This window comes from Ursus maritimus, unplaced genomic scaffold (genome assembly GCF_017311325.1).
Source record: "Ursus maritimus isolate PB19 unplaced genomic scaffold, ASM1731132v1 scaffold_1, whole genome shotgun sequence".
NCBI classification, from domain to species: Eukaryota; Metazoa; Chordata; class Mammalia; order Carnivora; family Ursidae; genus Ursus; species Ursus maritimus.
Genome location: NW_024423343.1, coordinates 36,362,061 through 36,383,298, shown reverse-complemented (window position 1 = coordinate 36,383,298; position 21,238 = coordinate 36,362,061). Strand labels below are relative to the sequence as shown.

The 21,238-nt window shown below is 37.1% G+C and overlaps 1 protein-coding gene across 1 annotated transcript in view; it reads left to right on the top strand.

The window, feature by feature from the left end:
* PLCL1 (phospholipase C like 1 (inactive)) overlaps positions 1-21,238 on the top strand; it is a 320,359-nt gene that overhangs the window by 231,513 nt on the left and 67,608 nt on the right. Inside the window, exons 2-3 of the mRNA XM_040642333.1 lie at positions 12,256-14,730; positions 17,049-17,252. Coding sequence (XP_040498267.1) covers positions 12,256-14,730; positions 17,049-17,252 — 2,679 coding nt within the window. The remainder of the gene's footprint in view (positions 1-12,255; positions 14,731-17,048; positions 17,253-21,238) is intronic.

The window sequence follows — 21,238 nt, the reverse complement described above, 5'->3', positions numbered from 1 at the left end:
ATAATAAGGATTAAAGTGTTAGATGGTTCTAACCCATTCCGGAAGTTATGGATAAAACTTGAAACCTTTAATCAGATTCGTCTTGATGCTCAGGTCAAGTTGGCTATTTGAGCCAAAGCTTTTATATCTCTAAGGTCATTAATCCTGAAGAGCATATTCTGTTATCACTGTAAGAGAGAAAAAGCATTAAGAATGTGTTTGCACATTGCATTGGGTCAAGAGAATTTTTATTTAATTTGTGGTTCATGGATCTACCTTTTTTTTTTTTAAGATTTTATTTATTTATTTATTTGAGAGAGAGACAGCCAGCAAGAGAGGGAACACAGGCAGAGGGAGTGGGAGAGGAAGAAGCAGGCTCCCAGCGGAGGAGCCTGATGTGGGGCTCGATCCCAGAATACCGGGATCAGGCCCTGAGCCGAAGGTAGACGCTTAACAACTGAGCCACCCACGCACCCCACTGAGCCACCCAGGCGCCCCAATGGATCTACCTTATAAAAAGCTTAGAGATTTCTTTTAGATATTTATTACAGAAAAATATTCAACTGGGAAGTTTAAAGTAATTTAAATGTAAGTTTTAGAATCTATAAAGACTTAATAAAAGTGCAAGAAATCGTCCATTTGTTAACATATACATATATTTCTTAAATGGCAGACTAGACTTATCCAAATCCAGGAAAAATGGATTTAGTCTATAAGTGAATTGTTTCTTAAGTTTGAATAGAATTGTGCTTTTATTAAATTGACTTAAATCTCCATGTCCCAAGTCGCACAAATTTAGTTTTTTAAAAAATAAATTCATTGTTTTTAAATTTTCTGTAAGATTTTTTTTCTTAATGAGAAACCTGCATGTATGTATTACCGTATAGTACAATGGCACTGATTCCATTTCTAAGAAATATTATTAGTAGTTATGTTTTCTTTTTTCTTTTTAATGATTTTTTATTATGTTAGTCACCATACAGTACATCCCCAGTTTCCGATGTAAGGCTCGATGATTCATTAGTTGCATATAACACCCAGTGCACCATGCAATACGTGCCCTCCTTACTACCCATCACCGGTCTATCCCATTCCCCCACCCCCCAGTAGTTATGTTTTCTATATACACTATTTGGAATTTATAAATGATATAGATACTCTGAAATCTTGTCCTTACCAAATATTGCACAAAAAACTGAATTACTAGAAGTTGACCATTTTTTGAATCCTATTTTTGTTAATAAAACTTTATGCTATGAAGCAAGGCTGATTATATTTCTTATTTCATTTAATCTTATATAATTCTAAGTGATTTTCTTTTTTCTTAATTGAAATATAATTGACATCTAACATTGTATTAGTTTTAGGTGTACAACATAATGATTTGGTATACGTATATTTGTGAAATGATTACTAGAATAAGTTTAGTTAACATCCATCACCACACAGTTATAATTTTTTTCTTGTGATGAGAACTTTTAAGATCTACTCCTCTAGCAACTTTCAAATTCTGAATGATTTTTTAATTTTTATAAATCTGTTTCTGAAACTCGATTCTACTAACACTCTATGATAACAAGTGGTAGAACTCTGTAGTATTAAGATATACTTTTCACTTTTTTTTTTTTAAGATTTTATTTATTTATTTGACAGAGAGAGAGAGACAGCCAGCAAGAGAGGGAACACAAGCAGGGGGAGTGGGAGAGGAAGAAGCAGGCTCCCTCAGAGCAGGGAGCCCAATGCAGGGCTCAATCCCAGGGCTCTGGGATCAGGTCCTGAGCAGAAGGCAGAAGCTTAATGACTGAGCCACCCAGGCACGCCTACTTTTCACTTTTAAATACGCTTTATTCAAATTTAGGTGATTAGAGGAAATGCCAAAGTGACTAAGATCAATGTCAGTAATACATTGGTGTCTCATATTTGATGGTAAATAAAACCACTAAACATTGAAAAGTTACAATGAAGGACAAACTCATCTGTGAACTGGTTATTTAGCACCAAAAGAAAGATAGAAAATTTTGTCAGGAACATTTTTGAAATGAACTCTATTTAAGAATGTTCCATTCCTGTTGATGTTTTTACTTTTCAGATAAAGTAATTGAAGTAAATATACCAGCATTCATTGGAATGAAAAAAATCATGCATACATAATTATGCATTCAAAATTATGCATAGATTTGAAGGCCTAACTCATTTATCAATTTCTGATGCATACCTTAATAAAGCATCAAGTTATGTGCTTATACCTATGAAATAATTAGGGCATTACCTTTAATCTCTACAATAATACACTGAAAGAGATGGATTAGACACAGGCATTAAAAGAATACATTTACTTTTTCTTCATTACAGAGAGTTTCTTTGGGGACCAGGACATGCTGTTTTCCATAAAGAGCACCTCCCATGAATCCTCACACCAGAAAAAACAGTCTGCACTGGCAGAAGTTCAGCCAGATTCTCAGGCTCTGCTGTGTGGGGAGTCTCACGAGAAAGGACAGAATCCTATCTCAGTCTCCAGGCCCACTTGGTTCTTGGCACCGATGAATTGTATTGTTTTTTGAGTGTGAGGTGGACGTCTGTCTTAGAGGCACAGGACTGATAGCCGCATATCAGTCCTTGGAGGCCACTGAATAATTGTTAGGTACTCTTTATTGGTGTCCACTTCACTTTGTTCATACCGGCGCTTCGAAGGCACAGTAACGTAACATATTCTCCTGGGATTTATAATAAGCCAAACCATGTATTGTATGCGGCACTTGGGGTTCGTTGAAAAAGGTCATGTTTTTGACTAGAAAAATGGGAGTGTTAGTGCTCCTTGTAACTGTATACAAAGTAGTGGATCGTGAAGGATACAAGCGGAGATTAGTAAGATTTAAGTGAGAAACAAGGCCTCTTCCATGAAAACAGGGGACACCATAAAGGAACATCTGTGCTTGTGGCCTTGAGGGGAAATAAGTTGAGAATAGAAAGTCGGTCAGTCAGTGAGTTTTCACGACAAACAACCGCAGGGTTTGTGCCCTCATGCTGTAAGGGAAAACAGAAATGGCAGCAATCAATGAAACTATGGAAGGAATTGAACATCTGGAGACATGGGCTTCCGAAGCTATTATCTGTCTGGTTTCCCTGTGGCCGGGTCTCCTCACCTACATGGACGTAATTTCCGTACAGGTGAAAAAAAATCCAAACAAGTGAAATAGTCTTTGATTTTACCTGTGACTGTTGATCTGCAACGAACAGTAATTTTTATTAGGTTTTAATGGTTTTGCTTCTTGAATGAACCACATAGATGAAGCATATGGAAAAAAGTATAGGGAGAGGTAATTCTTCACCTTTACTCTACTGTTGTTGAATAAACATCATATAAGTAGGTTTATTTCAAATCTTTAATAAATAACATTTTAAATATATAAGTCAGGATATTTTCTTTAAGTTGTGACACAGAGAGGATATTTTGGTGTTACTTACCATTACCTTTACCATTTTTTTTGAGTCAATTTCTTCCCAGTTTTTGTTAAAAATTTCAAACCAAAGCCTTGTTAGTTTGATACAAACATTATTGTGTAGAGGAGGATAAAGAAACCATTGTCTCAAAAATGAAGATCATAGAATGTGACTCCTTAATCTTGATTTTGCAGTCCCAATTATTTTAGCAGGCATTATAAAATCATTCATCTACTGAGAATCCAGTACTATTCTGGTTAATAATATGCTTTGCAGTCTGACTATTAGCAGTTAGAGTGCCCCCCCCCAGGGGATATGTTTAAAGACCCCCAGTGGATGCCTAAAATCACAGATGGTACTAAACCCTATAGATAACTACGTTTTTTTTCCTGTGCATACATACCAATGATAAAGTTTAGTTTATATATTGGGCGCAGCAAGAGATTAGCAGTAATAACTAATAATAAAACAATTTTAACAACATAGTGTAATGAAAGCTATGTAAATGTGGTCTCTTAAAATATCTTATTGTGCTGTACTCACCCCTCTTCTTCCTGTGATGATTGTGTGATAGTAAAATGCCTGTATGGTGAGATGAACTGAGGTGACTGATGGAGGCACAGTGACATGGTGTTAAGCTACTATTGACCTTCTGACAGTATGTCAGAAGGAGGATCATTTACTTCTATACCGTGCTTAACTAAAAAGCAAACCTGCAGATCAGGGGGACACCCTACTAGGGAGCATGGCAACAGGATCTTGGTGTCACTAAACCTGCTGATGCCATCCTCTGGGTTCCTGCAGGAAACTTTTACAAGCCACACTGTTAGTGACAAGGTCTTTCTAGCCTATCTAGGAATAATGGAGCTCTAGGTAGAGCTGTGTAATTTAAGATTTATTTTCCATGACATAAAATTATATGGAGGCTCCATGTGGAAGTTGTATTTGTTTTCTTGTTAAATGGCAATGCTTTTAACATTATTTTTCCTAAGACCAGCTTTATAGATTTTGGACATTTTGATGCTTACTTTGCCTCTTGTCTGTTTTTAATTATCTTGGTAAAGGCTCTAGTGTTAAAGATATAGTAATTGTATATAACTGCTGTAGTACTTCTTTATCATATTGCCCTTATCAACTCTTGTTCCCCTTTGTGGTCTTGGTTATCCAACATTCTTAATGTTATAGAAAACTGCTCATTTATTAAATGTTGGTGGATTTTGTTTGTTTATTTGTTTATTTATTTAGTGATCTCTGCACCCACCGTGGGGCTCAAACTCACAATCCTGAGATGAGATTCCCATGTTTTACTGACGAGCCAGCTGGGCACCCCTGTTTTTATCTATTTAGAAACATTTTTTATATGGTTTTCTCGAATTATCAAATTTGATAATTTTTGTCATTGTTCTACTAACTTTATCATTTATAAAAACCTGTACATAAAAAGAGTGATGGAGAGAAAGCGTTTATTCCAAGCAACATTAGTTTTGGGATTAATGATTTTTCAAAGAACCAGTCACTAGGACAGTGCGTAGCAGATAGTAGGTACTTGATCTTTGTATAAGCAAATGCTCTATTTTGAAATAGTACATGGGGCATGCATAATAAGAGTCATACTTGCAGAAAACCCTAGATAGAAACCATGCAGTAAAAGAGCTTGAGATAATAATTTTTATTGGGTCATTTTTTAATGAGTTCTGAGTGAATGATTGCAATGAGATTTAGCATGGAACCGTCCTCTGCTCAACAAAACAAATCAATGGTACTGAGAACCTACCCTGAAATGGACTTTTTACACTCTATGCCCATGTTTGGCTATAGAATATCAGTTATTTTTGCTTCCAAATGTGAAGAGTCATATAAGAGAAGATGTCATTTTAGAGAATAAATGTGTCACTGCGTTCCTATAATTCACTTAGTTTTCTATCTCTGCCACATTGTATACATATCAGAGTAGGTTCCCTAAAGAAGATGGCTTTAGTTTAGTGTATTTTATTAAATGGATCACCTTTTATAAATGAAATGCATGTTAAATACAGAATAAAACTTAATTTGGCAAGAGATACGTGAATGCATACCGTTAGCATTGCCTTTAATTGTTTCTGTCGAATTATAAGGTATTGTACAGAATGAATGTTTTCTTTATGGATAATAAAATAGCTATTCAGCTCCTTACCAGCTAGGCTTAGGGAGCCACCAGGGAGAGCCAATGGTACACAGAGCTTGGGTCAGACTTCAGCCACTTCTCAGCAGTGATAGCAGGACCTCTACCCTCACTGTACCACATAGTGACTTTAGGTGAGTCATGTGGTATTAATCACAAGTAAGTCATGTCACCTGTTGGTGACTTTACATTGTGTCATTTGAGTTTACTATGAGAAAATAACTGGAAATTTTAATATAGAATGAACTGTATAATCGTGCAGTTGGAACCTTCCCTTACCTGAAACTTGAAGGCAACAGGTATAGTGAGGATACCACATCCTCCACCTCCTTGACTTTTGTGTGAAGACTTAGGCCTTGTATGTGGGGGGTGGACTTTGTCTAGACCGCCTAACTGCCAAACATGGATGTGGATTTGGGCGTTGGTCCACTGGACAGGATATATTAGATATATGTATATATATAAATTTCCAGTCCTTCAGCTATTACCAATCCAAGTTAATAAAGCCAGCATTTTTGAGAATAGCCTTCTTCTGAATGATCACTCCTGGCCTCTGCCTGTTGTTCTAGTCTAATTTGGAGCCACTCTTCCCCTCGCTTATGCTAGAGTCATCCTGGCCTTCTTTCTCACCAAAGAACATTTAAAACTGCTCTTCCCCTTCCTTGAAACCCTTTGCCCTCACCCTCTTCACTGTCCTCACCGTCCTGAAGGCAAAGTAAGATATTCTTTCATCATGGGGCACCTGGGTGGCTCAGTTGGTTAAGCATCTGCCTTCAGCTCAGGTCATGATCCCAGGGTCCTGAGATCCAGCCCCTCCTTGGGCTCCCTGCTCAGTGGGGAGTCTGCTTCTCCTCTCCCTCTGCCCCTCCCCCGGCTTGTACTCTCCCTCTCTCTCTCCCTCTCTCACTTTCTCTCAAATAAATAAATAAATAAAATCTTAAAAAAAAAAAAAGACATTCTCTACTCAGAGTTACCAACAGACATTTGAACAGCTAAATCCAGTAAGCCACCTTAACACCTTATTTTCTAGCACTCACTCTTTTATGTCTATTCTTGGCTTCTGTGAGAGGTCATGCTCCTGGTCCTCTTATTCCTCAAACTTTATAGTTTAAGTCTTCTCCTCTGCCTAGGCTTTTCACCTAGGTGGCCCGTAGTCATCTAAAAATTCACCATGGCCCAAAGTAAACTCTGTTTCCCTCCCACTATACCTCTCCCGGTAGTCCATATTTCCATTCACTTCTCACTCAAACCAAAAACCTAGGAGTCATCCTAGATCCAGTGAAGGACTTTTGATTTTACCTCCTACTTTTTTGATACTTCTTACCTTTCTCCATTCCATTTGCTAGTAATCTACGTCAGGCAGTCGCCGTCTCTTTCCTTTAATGCGTCAGTAGTCACCTACAGCACCGTCTTTAGTGCTGTCTATCTGGTGCACACCCAGAGTGATCGCGCCAAGGTAAAAATTAGACTTTATCAGTTTCTTCAAAACTCTACAGTGTGCTAGTCTCTAGGATGGACATTATTGTTAGTTAAATGAGTGAATGAAGAATGGAAACCTGAATCTCTCAATATCCAAGGTTGGGGCTCATTTGGATTCTAGATTATATTGTCCACAATCCTTGGACGATCTCATGTATCAACCAAATCTTTTTTTCTGAATTTTGCTTGGAAGTTCATAAAACAAGAATGAATAGTATTGTGTTATAGTTCATAGGTTGTCTATAAGAACCAGATAGAATCTCTATGGTGAAAATTAGATTTATGTGCCTATATTTTTGCTTATATTTTAGTTAGAATCTACTAAATTTTTATATAAAGACTTTCTTAAGAGAGCTCTTCAGAAGTAAGTGTTTCTCCCCCTCATACAGAAAGAGAGAAGTGAATGTCACTTTAGTATCTCTCCATCTGTATAGCTGGATTTCTGCATTATGAAACAAAGATTCCTTCTAATCAGTCTGACAACTGGTGTTTTGATTGCTTTTCTTTAAGGTTTGTAAATTTGTTCTTTTTTAACAAAGAATCATTTTGAACTGTTCACTTAAAAACAACTTGCCAAAAAAATGAAAAGTGATGATATAATTTGATGTTTAAACATGCTCATCAGGTGAGAAGTAGCAAAATGTAGATATGCTGTTTCCTTTACTCTTAAATTTGTATACAATGCTTTAGCTTACTCTTTCTGTGTGTGGTAAAATTTATATAACATAAAACTTACCACTTTAACCATTTTTAAATGTTCAGTCCTGTGGCATTAGGTACATTCACATTAGTGTGTTGCTTTAGTATACTTTTCTCTGAAGTTATTATATTGAAATAATTCAATAGTTTCGTTATTGAGACCCAAAATGCTTGCACTGAATAAGCTGAGTTGCCTCTGCAGCTCGTCAGTGTGTTACTGAAGAAAAATGATTTTATTTCTTGAGTGTTTGTTAAGGAACTTGCAGTGTATCCTGCCTTGTTGGGGTCAGAGAACAAATGCCAGTGGGAACTTATGGAAACAGGTTTATTAATTTGGCTTATTTGAACATTTTTTCTTTAATTTTACTTTAAAACATATTTAGGGAGCTATAAAGCTTTTACTGTTGTGTAAGAATCTCATTGAATCATGATTGGTATCCTAGTTCTAATACTAGATAAACAGCAATGTTGTAGAAAATAATGAAAAATTTTTTAGAAAATGGAAACATTTGGCCACTTTCTCCTAGTATTTTGAAATTATTTCTAAGACTAGAAATCAAACCTTACATCATGAGATTAGATAGAAATTATTTTTATGATAGGAATATATTAGAAACAATGCTCATACACAAAGCAATGTCTTGTATTGTTTTAATAAAAGAATAAAACATTTGCCTGTTACTTTGCTAGTTTATGAGACTCTTCTTGATTCTGACAATTAAATCCTTTATATAAAGTATTGATTAATTTAAGAAGACAGTAGATCCTGATTATAAAGTGTTATCTGGAAATGTTCAAAGACCATATAAACATAATTTGGTTCATTTGTTATATTTATTTAACTTGTTTAAGTGAGTTCCCTTCCTGTGAAATGATCATTTAGAAACTTGAGCATAGAATGTTAGGCAATAATAAGGATTGAGTTCAATGCCTGACTAAGTCTTGTACCCTGCTGGAAGAGGAAGCTAACTGTTAATTTAGGGGACAGGAGTGTCATAATGTGCTATCCAACCTAACAAATTTTGTAAGCTGCTCTAAGAGAAATTTTGAGGGTAATAAGTACTTTAGCCTCTTCCCTTCATTTCCAGAGTGAGGAAATTTAGCTTTAAACTAAATGGAAAAGTCCTCGTATTTTATAATAATCTCCCTATAATAATGACCTTATGACTATAGGAGTCAATTCAATCATCTAATGAGCTGGAAGATGACAAGAGCACACCTGAACTGAAAACAAACTTTGGTTTCTCTTGGAAGGTGCCAAAAGCACCTGTCTTTCCAATATATAGATAACTGCAGTGGATTTTCTCTCATTCCATCATCAGATTTTTTTTTTTTTTTTATCAACAGGAAGATCTATTACCAGCACTTCAAATTTATTCATTTGGGGATATCTACTGTCTGTTTACCTGAATAGAACCCCTCTCCACCACCAATCTGCCAAGATCTTCTTGAGGGAAATACAAATGTGGGGGTGTAGGGCTCAGCAAAGAGGCCGTGCTGGTGACAAAGCTCAGAAGGAGATTTGGAGCTAACTTCCCTGTCCGCTCAATACAATCCCACCCTCCCCTCTCAACTTTTTGGAGCTAATGCATAGCATGGCCATTGAAAACAGAGAAATATCGGAGTCCTGAAACTTTTCCAGCATATTTTGAATAGAAATAATCTTGACTCTGGTCAACAGCAGACAAGCTAATTATTTGTTCACATGTGCTTTGGCTAGTTTTTTGCTCATTTGGGGGACTTGTAATAACTTTGGAGTTTGTCCTTCGTGAAATGACAACCTAAGAGTATATCTTTTCTGCTGGTTCCAAGTTTTAAGGCATTTTGGGATAAGTTTTGTAATCATGTGGGAACTGGAGGTCAAAGCAGGAAATAAGATTTTGGAGCAGGTCGATTCTTTCCTAGGCTAGATAGGAAACATTTATCTTTTGACGGCTAATCTTACTAGGAGAGAAAGTCTTGACTTAAGGAGGTACCACCACAGAGAAGAGAGGCTTGTAAGAGAAATCTCTTCTGATAGCAGTGCTTTTGTTTTTGTGAACAGTGGCTCAAGTCTAGAGTGAAGTGTTAAGACTGTGAAGGCTGGTGTGGTACCAAACGTAGGGCACAGAAACTACATACACACATTTACAGCAACACTAATTTCCCACTGAAGGTTTGTTAGAAACTATTGGAGATTTTATAATTTGTTGACAATAATCCTACTTGGAACATGATCTGCCTTATATAAAAATAATCTTTTTTGTGAAAGATCTCATTAGTTTAAAAGCCTAGTCAAATGGTAGCTTTAAAAGCTGAGTCACAGTCTAATTTACTATCACAATTCAGTTTCCCTCTTTATTTTACTTGGTAGATTAATCCCATCTCAGCAGTGCCATTAGGTGCCTGCCTTCATGGTGTGGGAAAATATACACATACATCTGAGATTTTTGAGCATGTGGGTTGTGATGAATTTAAATGTGTTCTAATAGTGCAACTGCGTATAAACAGCTGAAGATTTATACTTGTTTTTTAACTTAGGGATGAGGAAATTGACTGCTATGGGGTAATTAAAAATAACAACTCTCTGGAAAAGCAAGAGCTAAATTGTTAAATGCCAGGGCATCAAGAGACAATATTCTGTAATCTGTACAGATTTTTTTTTATTCTGTAAATAAATTGGGTAATTTATATCTTTGTCACTTGAAGATCAGATATATATTTGAGTTAATGCATCATCCCACCACCATTCCATAAATAAGGCAAATTTTGTTTTCTTTTCACAGGCAAGGTTTTAGTCAATTGAATAATAAATCACCCTGCCTTTTCCTGAGTCACAGGATAGGGAGGCTCTTATAGGCAGGTCCACAATTAAATAAGGCCTTAGAGGAGAGATTCTACCCTGTTTGAAAAGAATGCCAGTGAAGGAGACATCCCAGACTACTTCGGTCATACTTCTTAGTGCTTGAAATAGTAATATCATGTGTCTGTTTTAAAATATTATCTGTTTATCACTGAAGATTTGTCTTAAATGCTCGGAGGTCAAGAGTGAATCAACTTCTTGATAACCCCCAATATCCTGGTCAGGTCCTGCAGTGACCAGTGTATGAGGAAATGTTCTTCTCTTTTCAAAAAGACTAATCTTATCAGTACTTACAATTTACGAACAATATTCACGCATGCTTTAACACTATAAACTTTGTATAAGGACATTGCATTTTGCATTCCACACTTTACTGCCTCTTTGATATGCTTATAAAATCAGGCACTCTAAACAAGCAGTAAGGTGTATTTGGGAAATTTGTTCCTGGGAGAAGTATCTGAATGGATGATCTGGTTGCGAGCGTTATTAACTTTAATCTATGGTCTAAACAGAGGAAAGTATAAAAAAAATACCCTGTTTTAAGTGGCATTGGTCAGATGTACAGTGTAAATGAATTGGGAGTGATAGACGTGCGGACAGTCTGGGACAAAGATGACATCTATTATCTTATGAATATAAGGAGCAGACCTGTAATTTGGGAAAGACAATATGTGAGAAGGCCTAGATATACCCAAGAAGGAAAGAGCCACAAGAAATACTTAACCTGCTTAAGGCACACTAATCTGGACAGAGAAAGTCTGGTGCCCTGTCAGCACTGTTGTTCGGTAAAGGGTGAAATGGGCTGAGGACACGGGGATTCTGGGAGACTACGATCCAACGGCGCTTAAAGAGAGGAGTAAAAGGCAAGGTGCAAATGTTCTCTGTGAAATTCTATGGCAAATGGGTTGGAAATTTAGTTTACATTGGGAGAACCTTAAAAGTTAGTGGAACCATTCAGATTTCTGTTTGGTTCTATGCTGTGGCTGCTAATAGCATTATACTGAAATGCAGGTGTTAATTCTCAAAAAGTTCTTCCAGACTGTTTACCTTAGTCTGAAAACTTGCTCTAGTGAGAATCATTTGTCTGTTGTTAGTTCCCAGTCTGACTTTCAAGACACTTACATTCTTCAGAATAGTTTGAGGAAAAAAAGTGACTTTTAGTTAAGGTTTATTGCCAGTCCTTTTTGATGTAAAGCATATGAAGGCAAAAATCTTTTATTTGGACTAGTTTTAAGTTTAAAACTTGAACAGTTGCTTAGTGTAAATGAGGAAAATTTTTAAAGAAATTCAGCATTATTTCTTTCACATATCTGTAGGGATTCGAGGTAGGTTGTCAAAGTACCAACATGTAGAGGTTCTTAGGAAATCTGCTTTAATGAACAAATGAGTGATTTGTAGTTAACTTAATAGTTGATTTTTTTCAAAGAACACCAGGCATTTGAAAAATAGGTTTTGTTTTTTTTTCTGAACCTAGTAACATCAATTTTCTCAGCAATTCTTCTTTTTCTGGAATGGTGAAATTGTCAATTTTAGGCCAGCCTCTAGGTCCAAATAATCACAGTATCTGAATGGAGTCTGAGGAGTTCATAGAGTGTTATTGAATTTGTCTATTTTCTAAGGAAAATTGATTCATTATTTTCAAATGATTTTGCAGGATCCTTCAAACCAAAAATGTGGTGGAAGAAAGAAAACAGTGTCTTTCAGCAGCATGCCATCAGAAAAGAAAATTAGCAGTGCGAGTGACTGCATCAGCTTCATGCAAGCTGGCTGTGAACTGAAGAAGGTCCGGCCAAATTCTCGTATTTATAACCGTTTTTTCACTCTGGACACAGACCTCCAAGCTCTTCGCTGGGAACCTTCCAAGAAAGACCTCGAGAAAGCTAAGCTTGACATTTCTGCTATAAAGGAGATCAGACTGGGGAAGAACACAGAAACATTTAGAAACAATGGCCTTGCTGACCAGATTTGTGAGGACTGTGCCTTTTCCATACTTCATGGGGAAAACTACGAGTCTCTGGACCTAGTTGCCAATTCAGCAGATGTAGCAAACATCTGGGTGTCAGGTTTACGGTACCTGGTTTCTCGAAGTAAGCAACCCCTTGACTTTATGGAGGGCAACCAGAACACACCAAGGTTCATGTGGTTGAAAACGGTGTTTGAAGCAGCAGATATCGATGGGAATGGGATTATGTTGGAAGACACCTCTGTAGAGTTGATAAAACAACTCAACCCAACCCTGAAGGAATCCAAGATCAGGTTAAAATTTAAAGAAATCCAAAAAAGCAAAGAAAAACTAACCACACGAGTGACAGAAGAGGAATTTTGTGAAGCTTTTTGTGAACTTTGCACCAGGCCAGAAGTATATTTCTTACTGGTCCAGATATCTAAGAACAAAGAATATTTGGATGCCAATGATCTCATGCTCTTTTTAGAAGCTGAGCAAGGAGTCACTCATATTACTGAGGACATGTGCTTAGACATTATTCGGAGATATGAACTTTCTGAAGAAGGACGTCAAAAAGGGTTTCTTGCAATTGATGGCTTTACCCAGTATCTGTTGTCGCTAGAATGTGATATTTTTGATCCTGAGCAAAAAAAGGTTGCCCAAGATATGACCCAGCCATTATCTCACTACTACATCAATGCTTCCCACAACACCTATCTCATAGAAGACCAGTTCAGGGGGCCAGCTGATATTAATGGGTACGTTAGAGCTTTGAAAATGGGCTGTCGAAGCATTGAACTCGATGTTAGTGATGGTTCAGACAATGAACCGATCCTTTGTAATCGAAATAATGTGACAACACACCTTTCCTTTCGAAGCGTCATAGAGGTGATAAATAAATTTGCCTTCGTTGCTTCTGAATACCCACTCATTCTTTGTCTGGGAAATCACTGCTCCTTACCACAGCAAAAGATAATGGTTCAACAGATGAAAATGATCTTTGGCGATAAGCTCTATACTGAGGCACCTTTGCCTTCAGAAACCTACCTCCCATCACCGGAAAAATTGAAAAGAATGATTATTGTGAAAGGAAAGAAACTGCCTTCTGACCCAGATGTTTTGGAAGGAGAAGTAACAGATGAAGATGAAGAAGCGGAAATGTCGCGAAGGCTGTCGGTAGATTACAACGGCGAGCAGAAACAAATCTTGCTATGTAGGGAACTCTCCGATTTGGTATCCATCTGCAAGTCTGTTCAGTGTAGGGATTTTGAATTGTCTATGAAAAGCCAAAACTATTGGGAAATGTGTTCATTTAGTGAAACAGAGGCCAGCCGAATTGCAAATGAATACCCAGAGGATTTTGTAAATTATAATAAGAAGTTCTTATCGAGAATCTATCCAAGTGCCATGAGGATCGATTCCAGTAACTTGAATCCACAGGATTTTTGGAATTGTGGCTGTCAGATTGTGGCAATGAATTTTCAGACTCCGGGTCCAATGATGGACCTTCACACAGGCTGGTTTCTTCAAAACGGAGGATGTGGTTATGTTCTAAGGCCATCCATAATGCGAGACGAGGTTTCTTACTTCAGTGCAAACACAAAGGGCATTGTACCTGGGGTGTCTCCTCTCGCTCTTCATATCAAGATCATCAGTGGTCAGAATTTTCCAAAGCCCAAGGGAGCTTGTGCCAAAGGAGATGTCATAGATCCCTATGTTTGCATAGAGATACATGGAATTCCAGCAGACTGCTCCGAACAAAGAACTAAAACTGTCCAACAGAACAGTGATAACCCCATTTTTGATGAAACTTTTGAGTTTCAAGTAAATCTACCTGAGCTGGCCATGATTCGTTTTGTCGTTCTGGATGATGACTACATTGGGGATGAGTTTATAGGACAATATACAATACCGTTTGAATGCTTGCAGCCTGGATATCGGCACGTTCCCCTGCGCTCTTTTGTAGGTGACATCATGGAGCACGTAACCCTTTTTGTCCATATAGCAATAACTAATCGAAGCGGAGGAGGAAAGGCACAGAAGCGCAGCCTGTCTGTGAGAATGGGGAAGAAAGTTCGAGAATATACTATGCTCAGGAATATTGGCCTTAAGACCATAGATGACATCTTTAAAATAGCAGTTCATCCCTTACGAGAAGCCATAGATATGAGAGAAAATATGCAGGTAGGAAAAATCCCAAGCTTTTCTTCCCTACCCCTACTTCATCCTACCCCCCCTCCCTTACTGATGAACTTGTGTTTTACTAGTGATCTGATTCCTCAAAAAATTATCAGAAAAGTTGTATAAACCCATGTACCACTGAATGAAGTGTTGCTTGTGCTAAAGCAGATATACTTTATGTATCTAATTGTGAATGAATGCTGTGTTAAATTTGGCCTGAACTAAACCAGTTAATATAAATGCTTTATAGATCCATTAACTATCCCTGCCACATAACGAATGTGGGGTTGTGTATACGAAACAATGTGAACAAAGTAGAATACAAAATATTATACATATAGACAGACAATGCTAATTATAAGTATATATGTTAAATATTTGCAGATATGAACATAAAAGGGCATTTGAAATCATAGAAACAAATGTAATGCCCGTTAGGTTATTTTAGTTGTTTAAGTGTATGACAACAACAACAATAAATTACTCCCCACCAGAACAAACACAACTAAACAAATAATAGTCAGCACTTGAACTTGTTGAAAACTATGTAGTCTTCTCTTAGAAAAGTGGTTTAATTGAAAGAACATGGATTCTGGCTTAAATTCTATCCCCTTGTGATCTTGAGCAAATTATTTCAGATCTCTGATCATCAGTTTTCTCCACATAAGGTAAGAAAAATAGTAATACATCACAGAATTATTATCAGAATTAAATGACAGTATATGTAAATTGCCCACTCCTGGCATGTGGAAATTCAACGTTAAGTTTCTTTCCCTTCGTTCATGCTTGTAATCAGAGATGGTTGCCAATTTCTTTCTTGAATACTATAGAATATACTTATTCTAGGGTGTTGTTACTGAGAAACGACCTAATAGCAAATACTAAGTTCCTGCAATGAGCAAAGAGCTGTTGGTTGGCAGAAGAAGTAGCAGTCTGAGAACAAAACAAGAGAGGAATATTTTTCAATGCAGTTTATTTGCTCCTTTAGCTAACATTTTAATAATAATTCTCACCGAAAAATCCCTACCTTCAAGATAGAAAACAAGCTTGAAGAAGTTAAGTGATTCCCAAATATTGCAGTTAGTAAATAGGAACATTGGTCTTTAAATCCAGAATTTCCTACTACCAAAACTCATGATCATTCATGGTTTTTAGTCATGTGATGCTGAGCCTCAAACCCATCATTTGGCGAAGACTTTATTTTTACACTATTTCACAGAATAGACTTAAAATCAATTTTAAATAGCTAAAGTGGTGGAAAACAGTATGGTACATAAATCACACAGAAATACTTAGATTGTAAGCATTTTATTTGAAGTGGTTGCCTTAGCCACTATTTTAAAAATAGGCCCCAAATGTTAGTATTTTCTATTTGACTTTTTCTGACATAATTCAAAACTATTATAAATCCCTGCATTAGATTACTTATACATCATTTGTACATCTTACTTTATATATTAGAAGTCGATTTTATTTATTTCTATGTAATTTTTGAAATATATCCTTTACACATACTGTGTGTTTAAAATGCATAGTAAGGAGAGTTGGTTATGGATAAAGTTTTTCCAGGAAATACTGAGGATTTGTATCGTCTCAACATAAAGTCTTTTTGGTTAAGGATTATTTGGAGCCTAATCTGTAGAAAAATGAAACAGCCATCATTGTTGCTAAAGTCATTCGACATAGAATAGGTTAGGTACTGCTCACTGCTAATAAAACATGAAATAGTTGTAATTTCTGTTTCAAATGAATTTTAAAAGCCTGTAAAACACGAGCAAATGTAGCTCTACGTGAAATTTGTTTTAGTACGTGCATCACCTGTCAGGCGCATTTCTGACGGGATGACAAGGAAATACCATTGCTGGTGAGTCGAACGCACGGTGGTGAGTAATAGCAGCCTGCTGTCTCGAGGGAAAAGCCCAAAGGAGATGTACTCCCATGTATAATCACTGACATGCTTTTATGATCATCATGGTACAAATTGAATAAGATATTCACAACCAGCCCAGGCTAATTTGTGTGAATATTCCAGTGCTCTGCTTTGAAAAGCACTGTGTAGCCTGGTTCGCAGTCAGCTTTGCTTTATGGCATATTTGTGGCAGTTGCTAAAAATTGACAAAGATGAGGTATACTAGTGAATTAGTTCTGTGTGTTATCTCGGTGCACATTATACTCCTGGTTGATTATAATCCAGTTTCCTCCAAATTACATATGTATTGGAGGGTATACTTTTAATGAATATGGTTTTGTGTGAACCTAGAAGTGCTGGGGGTGATGTGTCATGTGGTCAGAAGTATCATTCCATGTTTTCTTCCCCACAGAATGCCATAGTGTCTATTAAGGAACTGTGTGGACTTCCTCCAATTGCCAGTCTGAAGCAGTGCCTGTTGACCCTATCCTCTCGGCTCATCACCAGTGACAATACTCCTTCCGTCTCTCTTGTGATGAAAGACAACTTTCCTTATCTGGAGCCTCTGGGGGCAATTCCAGATGTGCAGAAAAAAATGTTGGCTGCTTATGATCTGGTAGGAAATTGTGACTCTAGATTTCTTATCTCTGTGTGTGTGGGGTGCAGGGGGAATCATCTGGCAGGGGCTCTTTTGTGGAACTCTAATGGATAAATAACACTGGGGCTGGCAGGCAGAGCCGGCTCTCTCAGCTTCGCTTAAGCCCCAGTGAAGACCTCTGGGGCAATGCTTTGAACCCGGAGCCCCACAGATTACAAACAGAAATTCTCTGCATTAGCAAGGAATGAATTAAGTCTTCAAAAATATACACAATTTCTCCTCATCTAAATGTCTTTGGCCTACAACATAACCATTTAATTGTGTACCTGTAAGAAATGAACATATGCTTCTCAGTGCTGCCTTGTGATGTTTGAGACAAAATATTTCTCTGGAATTTATATTTCTTTCTTTTTTTTTTTTTTTAAGATTTTATTTATTTGAGAGAGAGAGAGAGAGAGAGGGCACAGAGCACAAGTAGGGGGAGGGGCAGAGGCAGAGGGAGAAGCAGACTTTTGCTGAGCAGGGAGCCAGACTCAGGGGCTCGATCCCAGGACCCTGGGTATCATGACCTGAACCGAAGGCAGACCCTTAACCAACTGAGCCACCCAGGCACCCCTGGAATTTATATTTCTAAGCTAATACTGTTAAATGATTTTTCTGAATATATAATGTAATTTATGTAGTAGTTAAATTTAAGAATAATTATATTTTTGCATCTTCTAATTCCATAAAAAATTAAGGAGCAAATGAAAATCTGGAAAAATTTGTAGTGTATATACCAGATAAAGTATAACTACCCTTAAAATAGAAAGTGTGCTTAAAACTCAGTAAGAAGGGGCACCTGGGTGGCTCAGTCAGTTAAGCAGCCAACTCCTGATGTGGCTCAGGTCATGATCTCAGGGTCCTGGGATGGAACTCAGTGGGGAGTCTACTTCAGGATTCTCTCTCTCCCTCTCCCCCTCCCCCTGCTTGCTCACACACTCTCTCTCTAAAATAAATAAATCTTTGAAGAAAAAAAATCAGTAAGAAAAAAAATATGGAGAAAAAAATCTTACATCAATTAAATTTGAGTACAACTTGATAAAACATTGCAACACAATCATGGCTTAAAAATACTGCTTTACTCTTTTTTTTTTTTAAGATTTTATTTATTAATTTGTCAGAGAGAGAGAGAACGAGTAAGAGAACACAAACAGGGGGAGTGGCAGGCAGAGGGAGAGGGGAAGCAGACTCCCCGCTGAGCAAGGAGCATGATGCAGGACTCCATCCCAGGGCCCTGGTATCATGACCTGAGCTAAAGGCAGACGCCTCACTGACTGAACCACCCAGGTATCCCTGTTTTACTCTTTCAAATAAAAATCTGGAGGCCAGACTTTCAGGATGGAACTTCTGTAAAGTTCTTAGGAACCTAGGCTCCCTCTAGCTTTTGCTCTACCATCCCTATAGTGTGACCCTTATCCTTATGGTCCAAAATGACTGCTGAATCTCCACCCATAACATCTGCATTCCAACCATCAATAATGGTGAAGAGGAAAAGAGGGCATATCTTCTGCCTTTGAGGACATTTCTCTGATATAGCATAGATCATTTTTGCTTATATTTCATCAGCCTAGAGTTAATACATAGCTACACTTAGCCACAAAGGAGAATGGGAAATGTCTTTATTTCAAGGGGTGGTGTGCCCAACTAAATGTTATCTCCTCTGTTACTAAGAAATATAGAGAGGAGAGTTATTAGGGGATAACAAATATTCTTTGCTTCAGAGGTGAACAGGCAATTCATGTATCTTCCCCCCCCCAAAAAAGGGAAGAAAATCTAAAAACATATTTAGCCTTAAAATAAGTTTTTAATTAAAGATAGTAAAGAAATATAGTGAAATACTCCCTCTCCAATGGACAAAAAAAAAAAAAAAATAGTACCTCTGATAGAGAATTTAAGGTAATGGATATTCTCACCCATTTACCTCTACTAGGAAAATAAACTGGTATAATTTGGGGGAGATAAATTTGGCAATATAATTTAAAATGTTTATCCCATTTGATTTATGTATTTGTTTTCTGGGATTTATTCTAAGGCAATAGTGATATACATAAACATTTATGTTTAATAATGTCAACATAGGACTATTAGTTAAATAAAATGCAGTAAACCAATATTATGGACTCTTTTGAAACCATTAAAATCATGCATTAGAAGAATATTTGATGGTATGGAAAACTTCTCATAACATATTTTGTGAAAAAGTCCAGTTACAAAAAAATATACACTGTTGTATTTATATGTATACACATCACACATCTAAAATGTTAGCAGAATATTAATAGTGATTATTTTTAAGTAAGGAGAATGAAGTTTATTTTCTTGCTTATGCTTTTCTACTTTTTATTCTGTATTTGCAAAACTCTTTACAATGAACCCAACTAATTTTTATAGTTGAATAAAAAAATAAATGTTAAGAAAGAAAAGAAGAATATTTTGTCCTTAAAAAATAACTAGAGGAAAGACATTTGGGATAAACATCCTACAGTTGAAACAGAAAAAAACCCCATAGAATGCATTCTGCTTTTGAATGATCACACCTCTTGGAAACTACTCCATGGTTGCTGGGGGAAAAGTTCACCCATTACCTATATCTCATTTTTCATAAAATCAATTTTTCATCATAAAAGTAGGGACTGAAAACTATTCAATGAATAGGTATAATTGCCATCTAAGAGGTGAAATTAGGGTACTAGTTGCCATAGAGACAGACAGTTGAAATCACTTATTCTTCCAATTCTCTGTGAAGCTAAGAAAGAAAAATCATTCATTGGGAGGGGAGGCTGGTCCCCTGGAGCTGGGCTTGGAAAAAGCAGAGAAGCACCTGGACTGTGTTTGGCCAACTTCCATTTCACATCCCCAAGTGTCCAATGCTATTTTGTTTTTTCAGTTCTATGAGCTAAATATGGACATCAGCCTTTTCTCATTTGTATTTTTAAAATGTGGTTTGTAATTACAGGCATAGCATGGTTTTCCAAAGCTTAAGTAAAAGGCTACAGTAGAAAGCAGAAATACTTACAATGATATCTTCATTTATAGTTCCCTATGGAAATGATTTTTCATATTGGTAGGGAACTGAATATAAATATCCCTATGCAAATGGTAAACTCCGCAGACCTTGCAAGTGATTGAAAACTCTTTTGACAGCTCTGTTGGATTATTTCTTTTAGGGGGGAAGTGGGTAGGAACGTATACAAGTGATGATGATATTGGCCTTGAATGTAAAAACATTTTTACTTTCGAGGATTTGCATTGTATTGGTCGGCATCTTCAATGCTCTTGATATATCAGTGTTAATATTTATTTTAAAAAAGACTTCTAAGATATTCCGCAGATCGAGTAATCATTTTATTGAATTAATTAATTAATGAGTTAAGATTTTATTTATTTATTTATTTGAGAGAGACGGAGATAGCAAGAGAGAGCATGAGCAGGGAGGAGAGAGAGAAGCAGGCTCCTGGCTGAGCAGGGAGCCCAATGTGAGTCTCAATCCCAGGACTCTGGCTGGGATCATGACCTGGGCCAAAGGCAGAGGCTTAACTGACTGAGCCACCTGGAAGCCCCTCGAGTAATCATTTTAAAAACAAAAATTGGATCATTGTCACTTTCCTGCTTAAAATACTACAGTGGCTTCCCATGAAAATAAAATGGAAACTCCTTACTGTGGTCTATGGGGTCATTTATGATCTGGCCTTGCATACCTATCTCACTCACCTCTTCTAGCCTCTCCTGCCTCTCCCAGCCTCACCCCCACACTCTCCTGTTCACTACCCGCCCCTCCCCCACCCCAGCCAGCCACATAGACTTTCTTTCATTCTTCAATTAAACCAAGTTTGTTCGCATCTCTGGGTTATTTTATTTTAGATTCCCTCTGCCTGAAATGTTCTGTTGCATGAATAGTTGCTTCTTATCCTTTAATTCTTAGCTCAAATGTCATATCCTCAGAGACATCTTCCCTAACCACT